This window comes from Mastacembelus armatus, chromosome 5 (assembly GCF_900324485.2).
Source record: "Mastacembelus armatus chromosome 5, fMasArm1.2, whole genome shotgun sequence".
Taxonomy (NCBI): Eukaryota; Metazoa; Chordata; class Actinopteri; order Synbranchiformes; family Mastacembelidae; genus Mastacembelus; species Mastacembelus armatus.
The window spans coordinates 12,636,585-12,646,445 of NC_046637.1; the positions used below are offsets into that span (position 1 = coordinate 12,636,585).

Genomic DNA, 9,861 nt, shown 5'->3' on the forward strand with positions numbered 1-9,861 from the left:
AGCACTGGCACTGTTTCAATCCCATGACAGCAATAAAAGTTCAGACCTCTTGAGATCAAAATCATCCCAAACTTTAGAACGTCGCTTATTGGTGGGACTCGCCGTGAAACTTGCCAAAATACTCTCACTCTCCAAATCCTGAAGCATAATGATGCATCTTATATAGCTGGTATGGCACTAAACCACTCAAATCTGTCAAACCTGTCAAGCTGTCATTGCCTCAGAATGCATTGAAACGCCATTAGCCAATGACACACACTGAAAGACTATGAGCCAATGAAAAGCTTTGAAACATTTTGAAGCAATGAAGCGCGAAGCGAAACAGTGAAGCTTCGAACGTCATCAGTCACATGACACTGGTGTTTTGATACAAGCTCCGACACAGTGTTTCGAATCACTCCGCTTCAGGAAGAGTGACACAAGCTCCGAAGCCTCGGTATCATTTGCCCATCACTAGAGATCTATCAGTCTGGAAAAGGGTATAAAGCCATTTCTAAAGCTTTGGGACTGCAGCAAACCATAGTGAGAGCCATTATCTACAAATGGCGAAAACATGGAACAGTGGAGAACCTTCCCAGGAGTGGCCGGCCAACCAAAATTACCCCAAGAGCGCAGCGACGACTCATCCAAGAGGTCACAAAAGACCCCACAACAACATCCAAAGAACTGCAGGCCTCACTTGCCTCAGTTAAGGTCACTGTTCATGACTCCACCATAAGAAAGAGACTGGGCAAAAATGGTTCCAAGACGAAAACTGCTGCTGAACAAAAAGAACTTAAAGGCTTAAAGGTTTTGCCAGAAAACATGATGATCCCCAAGACTTTTGGGAAAATACTCTGTGGACTGATGAGACAAAAGCTGAACTTTTTGGAAGGTGTGTATCCCATTACGTCTGGCGTAAAAGTAACACCGCATTTCAGAAAAAGAACCAACAGTAAAATGTGGTGGTAGTGTGATGGTCTCGGGCTGTTTTGCTGCTTCAGGACCTGGAAGACTTGCTGTGATAAATGGAACCATGAATTCTGCTGTCAACCAAAAAATCCTGAAGGAGAATGTCCGGCCATCTGTTTGTGACCTCAAGCTGAAGCGAACTTTGGTTCTGCAGCAGGACAATGATCCAAAACACACCAGCAAGTCCACCTCTGAATGGCTGAAAAAAAACAAAATGAAGACTTTGGAGTGGCCTAGTCAAAGTCTTGACCTGAATCTGATTGAGATGCTGTGGCATGACCTTCGAGCGGTTCATGCTCGAAAACCCTCCAATGTGGCTGAATTACAACAATTCTGCAAAGATGAGTGGGCCAAAATTCCTCCGCAGCGCTGTAACAGACTCATTGCAAGTTATCACAAACACTTGATTGCAGTTGTTGCTGCTAAGGGTGGCCCAACCAGTTATTAGGTTTAGGGGGCAAACACTTTTTCACACAGGCCCATGTAGTTTTGGATTTTGTTTTCCCTGAATAATAAAAACCTTCATTTAAAAACTGCATGATGTGTTTACTTGTTATCTTTGACTAATATTTAAATTTGTTTGATCTGAAACAAAGTGTGACAAACATGTAGAAAAATAAGAAATGGGAAAGGGGGCCAACACTTTTTCACACCACTGTACATATCGAGTTTTGTTTGACAAGAAATATGACACGTTCTGATCACAATTATTTTACATGTTGATATAAAATATCCTTGAGCAGAAATATTTAAAAGCATTTGAGACAGCAGCACTTCATGGAAATGTCAGTACTGAAGTCATGAATACAGACAAAACGACTGAGAAGAATTAACAGATTGATATACACTGACCAAAATTATAAAAACATTTTTGTTTTTGCCCCCATTTTTCATGGGCTGACCTCAAAGATCTAAGAGTTTTTCTATGTACGCAAAAGCCGTATTACTCTCAAATATTGTTCACAAATCTGTCTAAATCTGTGTTAGTGAGCACTTCCCCTTTGCCGAGATAATCCATCCACCTTACAGGTGTGGCATATCAAGATGCTGATTAGACAGCATGTTTAATGCACAGGTGTGCCTTAGACTGGCCACAATAAAAGGCCACTCTAAAATGTGCAGTTTTATCACACAGCACAATGCCACAGATGTCGCAAGTTTTGAGGGATCGTGCAATTAGCATGCTGACTGCAGGAATGTCCACCAGAGCTGTTGCCCGTGAATTGAATGTTCATTTCTCTACGGTAAGCCGTCTCCAAAGGCGTTTCAGAGAATTTGGCAGTACATCCAACCGGCCTCACAACCACAGACCACGTGTAACCACACCAGCCCAGGACCTCCACATCCAGCATCTTCACCTCCAAGATCGTCTGAGACCAGCCACCAGGACAGCTGCTGCAACAGTCGGTTTGCATAACCAAAGAATCTCAGGGGAAGCTCATCTGCATGCTCAGGGAAGCTCATCTGCATGCTCGTCGTCCTTGTCGGGGTCTCGACCTGACTGCATTTTGTCATCATAAATGACTTGAGCGGGCAAATGCTCACATTCGATGGTGTCTGGCACTTTGGAGAGGTGTTCTCTTCAAGGATGAATCTCGGTTTTCACTGTACAGGGCTGATGGCAGACAGCATGTATGGCGTCGTGTGGGTGAGCGGTTTGCTGATGTCAACGTTGTGGATCAAGTGGCCCATGGTGGCAGTGGGGTTATTGTATGGGCATATTATTACAGGTGCATATTATTGATGGCATTGTGAATGCACAGAGATACCGTGACGAGATCCTGAGGCCCATTGTGCCATTCATCCACGACCGCCACCTCTTGTTGCAAGGATCTGTGCACAATTCCTGGAAGCTGAAAACATCCCAGTTCTTGCATGGCCAGCATGTACAGCGTGTTCCAGTTCCTGCCAATATCCAACAACTTCGTACAACCGTTGAAGAGGAGTGGACCCACATTCCACAGGCCACAATCAACAATTTGATCAACTCTATGTGAAGGAGATGTGTTGCACTGCATGAGGCAAATGGTGGTCACACCAGATACTGACTGGTTTTTGGACAGGGCAGATATGTTTTTGCATCATAGCAAATCCTGCACTGACATTTAAACTATAAAACATTTTAGATCAGTAATTCCCAACCTGGGATCAGAACCTCAGAATCGTAGAAATTCGTTACTAGAATTATCTTTATTTTCCAAACTTAATTTTGAGAGTGTTTTACTTCTTCAGAAATGTATTTTAGAAAAAGGCGTGTGCTAAAGTGGCACCAAGCTTAGAAATATTGGGAAGCATTGTTTTAGACAAAAGTTTTCCAGGGACACAGTTCAGGCAGTCACCTACTTAATCTTTTCTTCGGACATTCAGGCAAATACAATATCTACAACATTCATTGTTTTCCTTCTCTGTTTCCGTGCTTCAAAGCAAACACTTTGTATCAGTACCTCTATCAAAACCGCATAAGTGCTATTATAGATGACGTTGGTTGTAGCATTATAACATACAAATGCGTGTTGGATGCACAACAGTACATTTACAACTTCTGTGCTTACATTATGGTCCATATATACATGTCAGTTTACTGATAGCTAATAAAGCCAAGTTATTACAAGCTTAAAAAGCGGCTGGAATCGTTTTTTGTTTTCACTGACTTGCCCCAACTGAATAACTAAAAATGTAGGACTGTTGATACTGTGTATTTTTTCATTTTGTTTGTAAATCTCATGACAAGACCAAAACCAATAATCAGTTGGTTACTGGTAGTTTTGCTTTTTTGTTTCCAAAGTCTTATTTAGCTATTTCTGTGTGTAACAGACCTCTGTTGTCATCAGAACACTCTTAAAAACACATCAGTTAGTCACACTATTGCAGTAGCTGATGTTCAGCTTCATTAACAGGACCTGCTGGAAATACTCCCTAACTCACCATGTCCATAGCTGAAAAAAGTCTTAATGGATTCAGAAATGCCTTATTGATTTGGGTATTGACAATAAACAAAATTTAAAATATGACCATCCTTATTTAAAACATCTGTGTGCAGATTTCTAAGTTCACATGTTGTATTTTAATGTAGCAATTTGTTATTGAAGACAGCCAACATTTAGCATTTATCTGTACAGTGCGGGGCAGCATGGTGGGTTGGTGCTTAGCAGTGTTGCCTCACAGCAAGAAGGCTCCTGGTTCGAAACCCGAAAGGGGTCTTTTCTGTCTGGAGTTTGCATGTTCTCCATGTGGTTGTGTGGGTTTTCTCCGGGTATTCCAGTTTCCTCCCACAATCCCAAAAGTTGTATGTCAGGTTGGTTGGTGATTCTAAAATGCCCAAAGGAGTGAGTTTGTTTGTGGTTGTTTGTCTCTATGTGGCCCTGTGATGGACTGGTGACATGTCCAGGGTGTACCCCTGCCTTTCACCTAAAGAGAGCTGGGATAGGTTCCAGCAGATCTCCATGACCCTAAATTGGAATAAGCAGGTATAGATGATGGATGGAAGGATGTACAGTGTGTACTGTATATGTTTATGAATGGACCCAGATTCGGTGTTTGGAAATGACATCTCGTGTGAACATAATATATCAGGGATCATGTTAAATAGGATTCGTCTTCTTCACATACTGCCGCAGGTACTGGATAGCCGATAGTGCACTCACATTTGCCAGCAGAGCTGAACAGAATTTCAATAGAGGTTATTTTAAACAGCAGAACAAGATGTCACCAAGATTCATAATACAGGCCGTTTTATGTTCAGTATCTTAAGAAAGTATTTGTCACAATTCAATCTTTTACAATCACAGTTAAATTATTATTTTTTTAGAATGAAAAAAATAGCCTGACACTATTTTAAAGGTCCCATAATGTGAAAAGTGAAACAATTGCAAAACAGCAAGAAAGTTGCATGATAGCATGAGCAAGCATCAGAACTAGTTAGACAAAAACAAATTATTTCACAGGTATGTTGTTTTGAAATAAACAGAACATGTGGCTTGGTATTAATTTAGTCAATTAATTTAGTTAGTTAATTTTATCGATGATTCCAGATGCATTTCCATGAAATCAATTTAAACCTCTGTGAATATTTCTAGTTTAACTATATTATTGGAAAATCTATTCTTAATTCATGCTGAACTGTTTGTAGGCACATTTTGTTTCTGTAGCTCACTTGTTTCCTTCTTAGTCTTGTGGTTGTGCTAGCTTACTATTTAGGAATCACTTAAAGTGTACCAATAGATCACCTAGTTATTTATTAAGAGTTTAATAATGAAAAATAACCCGTTTTTAAATCCATTGTAACACAGTTATATAAAATAACCTAAGCCTTTCAAAATTTGCTCATGATTTGCAGATTTTGTATGTTAGTTCAGTTGTAGTTAGTTCAGTTAGTTCTTGCTCATGGGAAGAAGCTGATTGAGGAAATATGCTTTCAGGGGTTTTAATATTTCATTTCAGAAATGTTTACTGAATAACGAGTGCAGCAGACTACCAGTGCAAGCTTCGTACCTGCTTTCCAGGCATCAGCTGCCTCTGGGTCAGATGATCTCAGCACCCAGGAGGCAAAGGCAATGCAGACCAAACACATATCTGACTGCTTCAGTGTAGAGAAGATGCCCTCTCGACCTGTAAGAAATCAATAATAAATACATATGCAACAGAAAGTAGATTTCATTTTATTCTAGTTTTGGTTTGGATGTGTGAATTTTTATATGCTCAGTCAGGTTTATATGGCCCTGGCTTACTTGTGGGTATAGTTTCCAGAATCGTCTGCTGCACTGCTGGCTCTCTAGGAGCTGGAGAGACCCTTCCCTCATTGAGCACAATGACTGATGGATCCTTTCTCTTGTTAATCATATTCTCAGCCTCACCTGGAAACACCCAGGGACCAGACCTTTGGCACCAGATGCTAACTTTGTCATGGAAGCAAATCTTCCTCATCATCAGCCAGCTTTTCCAACTTAGAGATCCATCTGCAGCTGTTGCTCCACTGTCTCTGGCCTGGGTGAAAGATTGAGACATGACTCTAATTGGAGACATGTCCTCCTCCTCATGCTCTGCACTCAAGAAAACATGATCCCATTTTGGGAATGTGAGTTCTCTGACAGTAGGATGAGAGCTTGAGAAGATAGGGATTGGTTTCTCCTCACTGCACTCGGAATCATGGAGGGAACAGAATGACAGTTCATCCCTGAATGTACAAAGATTATAGTCAAACACAGTAGACTCTGAGATGTTCTCTGGATGATACACAGTGACACATCTGGAGTCATTGTTTGCTTTATCCTCTGTGGAAAAGAATTCAAACAATTCTGGGAAAGGTATTTGGTAATGTTCATCCAGGATGTCTGTGTTGGATAATAACGCCATTGGTGTTTCTAGGCTGTCACTCACTTTTTCCTCCAGAGATTGACACCTACTAAAAAAAAGACTGCTTTCATCATTACCAAATAAGGTCTGTAGCGCTGAATCCTCTGTGCTGAGAGCTTGTACATTATACATACTTGTGCTTTTTGATATCTGTCTTGGCTCTGTAAGTGCGCCAAAAATGTGTGACTCCTGATGTTCAGTAAACTGCTCTGCAAAGTCATCTAAGAGCACAGGTGTCTCCTTTCCATCAGAGCTTGTGAATTCCTCATCTTCCTCATGTGAGAAGAAAGAGTCACACCTCCTTTGTTGGTTTTTGTCTTGAAGATCAGGACTGTGGTTCCTACTGGTGCCAATAAACTGCCAGTAGTCCTCTTCAAAATCTGAGGTGGAAAGCTCACAGCTTGAGCAGTGTGGCTGAAATTCATCAGGCTGCGTGAAATAGTCTGAATCTGCAGCATCCATCGTATTCATTGGGCCACCATAAGACAAATTACGCCCCACAGTGTCAACCACAGAGCTGCAGTTTGTTGGAGAATCATCTAGATTTGATGTAACCGTTTCTTGTGGTTCATTGGGGGGGGTGTTTCTAACCATCTTAAGCTGCAAAATATCATGTATTGTCAGTTTTTCCATTTCATCCCAAAATGCAGAAATGGCATACATAGGTCGAGTGTGGCCTGTAGCTTGGGCATATGTTTCAGGGCTGTCAGCCACAGAGCAAGGTGTTACACTTAAATCAGGAACAGGGAGCGGACTGAACAGATCTCCTGAAGCGTTACCAGATGCTGAGAGATTAGTTTTGTGGTTTTGGATTCCTGGTTTGTGTGAGGGTATGCAGAGCATTGTGCTGTGGGTGTTATTATCACATGTGGAGTTATCATCTGACATTTTGTTGGCTTTTTGACCATCATAACTGGTGGGTGATACATGGCAGGACACAGTATTATGACAAGAATTTAATACTCTGTCCTGTGTATCTTCGGTATTAACACTCTCAGTCTGATTTAGTAGGTGGCTTTTGGTTGATAGACATACTGAGCTTTGTAATTGTTTTTCCATTAGATGGTCTTCAAGATGTTGAGGTTCTTCCACTGATTCAGCAGCAGACAAATAGGTTTCAGATTCATAACTGTGAACTGAGAAGAACTCAACATTGTCTTCAAGCTCCTCTAATTCCACACTCTCCAAATGTGAAGGGTCTTTCTGGTTTAAAGTGTCATGTAATGTGGAGCTGGTTGGTTCATTTTTGTCCAATATTGGCTCAGTTATATGTTTTGTGAAGGAATGAGGGAATGACATGGCATCTTCTTCACAATTAATTTGTAACAAATCTGAAGCGCTCTCAGAATTTGTTTCAGCACTTAGACGCCCTCCTTTTTGAACCCACGTGTCTCTCCCTCCCTGCGATTCATTTTTATATTTGTGGATCTTGAACTCTAAGCCTTTTTCAAGTGATTTCTCCTGCCTAAGGTTGCACATGCGACTGATCTTACTAGGTTTTTTTTGTCCTTGTTTTTTTTTCACTGAGTTGGCGCGTGGTCGATCTTGTGCAGGACTGTCATTCACTATGACAAACCAGTGCTCCTTTTCTGTTGTTGCGGTGGCACTGCTCACATCCTCTCTCACAGTTCCCTCTGCAGTGTGTGGCTCATTCCTATTTAGTTTTGCTTGGTTGTGAATCTGTGGATGAGGCTCATTTATGGAATTATCCATTTCTATTTGCAGATATTTTTTCATCTCTTTTGATAATCCTGAACACTGAGCATGTAATAGTTCAGTTGGAGGTGTGTTTGTTTTCTCCATTCCTGAAATCTTCATGTGCACCTCTTTTGTGTTGAGGGTATTTCCGGCAGGACAAATGAGGCCGTCCTCCTGTGTAACACTTTCCTCCACAGTTTTTCTTGTATCATAACCCTGTTCTCCTTCTGTACTACTCTCATTCAACTGCACAAGTAACTGTATACAGCTCTCTTTTGTGCTGCATCCTGCAGGCTTGCTCTCAGCTCCATCACAGTTCACATCAGGACTCTGCAGTGTCTCCTGCTGGCCTGTGCTGGAGGCTGGACTTGCAAATTCTGAATCCTCTGTATCACTGAGGTTTGAGCTATCATGACAGGCAAGTGGAGGCTGCAACATGTTGCACTCCTCACTCTCCCCATAGAAGCTCATCCAGTCATACTCTGCAATGTACATGCTGTGGTCTAAATCATCCATTTTGATACCTCACATGCTCTCCAAGCTGAAAACAGAAAATCAAAGATCAGAAGTTTACACATTTCAAATTTTATTTTGCATTAAAAATAACAATTGGCAGTGTAGCAGTACATCCTTGGCATCCAGCTATAGTGACCAGCACAACAGACATACATCAACACATCAGGGTTAAATATAGCACATATTTGTCTGAACAGTGCGTGTAATCAATTGTCAGTAGAAAACTATTGTGTAGAAAGCAAACAAGCTCCTTTAGTAGTTCAGAGACCTCAGAGAGCAACAGAGCAACACCAGACCCTAAAATATTCCATGGCCCATGTAAGTGTATCTTGTATTTTGCATTTGGTGAACCCAGTTTTTGGACTCTTGTTTTACCTTTAGGGTCAAATGTTCTCATTATTTTTTTACATATGCAATTATAATGATCACACCTTCAAAATTAACAGACTTGTTTTTGAACTCTGTCTTCAGCTACATGTCAAGGTCATTGAAGGTCTAATATTTCTGCTTCATTGAAATGAACACAAAGCACATCTACTCAGTATGTTATGGTTAAGGTGTTTCTGTAGTAAATAAGAACCTACCAGTTGCAGAGGGACGAAGCATCCACTCTGAAGGTGTCAGTAGTTTCTCCCAGCAGGGAGAGTTCAGCTCTGATGTCTGTCTGTCCTTGCATATGTCCGACTGGGGCTGTGCTCTTAGCTGTTATAAATAGTATGTTCAGTCACATGTAGCTGCTGGTGCAAATGTTCTTTTCCGTGTTACCAGAGGTTTGACATTTCGATACAAGCCATCCTACATGTGTCAGAGGTAACATCGATAACCGATCATTAGATGAAAACATAACAGACATACCATATGTGGATAATGATATATTTTGCAATGATAATGATTTTATTCATAAAGCATATTGCAAAATAAAAAAACTTAACTTAAATATAATTAGATATTTTTTTATAATGTGTTTTCAAATTCAAATTTCAAGTCTGGTTTCAAGTATGTTTTTGGAAGCACTAAAAAAACATGGTCATAGGATATATATCTAGTTTCAAAAACTAGATATATATCTTACTACTTTTGCCATTCCCTCTGTTCAGTCACTGTATGTAGGACAGCAAAATCATCAACAAATCTTTTAGAATTCTGTGTTAAGTACCCATAGTTTTAAAATTCATCTTGAAACAATACTGTGATGTTCAAGGCTTTTTTGGAGTTGCAACATTTAGCTTCTACAAAACTGTTTCATGAATCTAAAAATCAAGTATAAAGTATAATGACTTGATACATTTTCTCTGCATATAAAGAGAATAGAATACAGTGCTGCACTAACTTATAGCTTTGGTA

At 40.5% G+C, this 9,861-nt stretch overlaps 1 protein-coding gene across 1 annotated transcript; it reads right to left on the reverse strand.

Moving 5' to 3' along the window:
* Nucleotides 1-4,532: 4,532 nt before the first annotated feature.
* Nucleotides 4,533-9,147, reverse strand: perm1b (PPARGC1 and ESRR induced regulator, muscle 1b). Its single transcript, XM_026306309.1, has 5 exons — nt 9,102-9,147; nt 7,190-8,542; nt 5,679-7,006; nt 5,443-5,559; nt 4,533-4,609 (listed from the first exon to the last, which is right to left on the reverse strand). The coding sequence occupies exons 2-5, from the start codon at nt 8,515-8,517 to the stop codon at nt 4,533-4,535; spliced, it is 2,850 nt and encodes a 949-aa protein (XP_026162094.1). The 5' UTR covers nt 8,518-8,542; nt 9,102-9,147.
* Between the last annotated feature and the right edge of the window lie 714 nt (nt 9,148-9,861).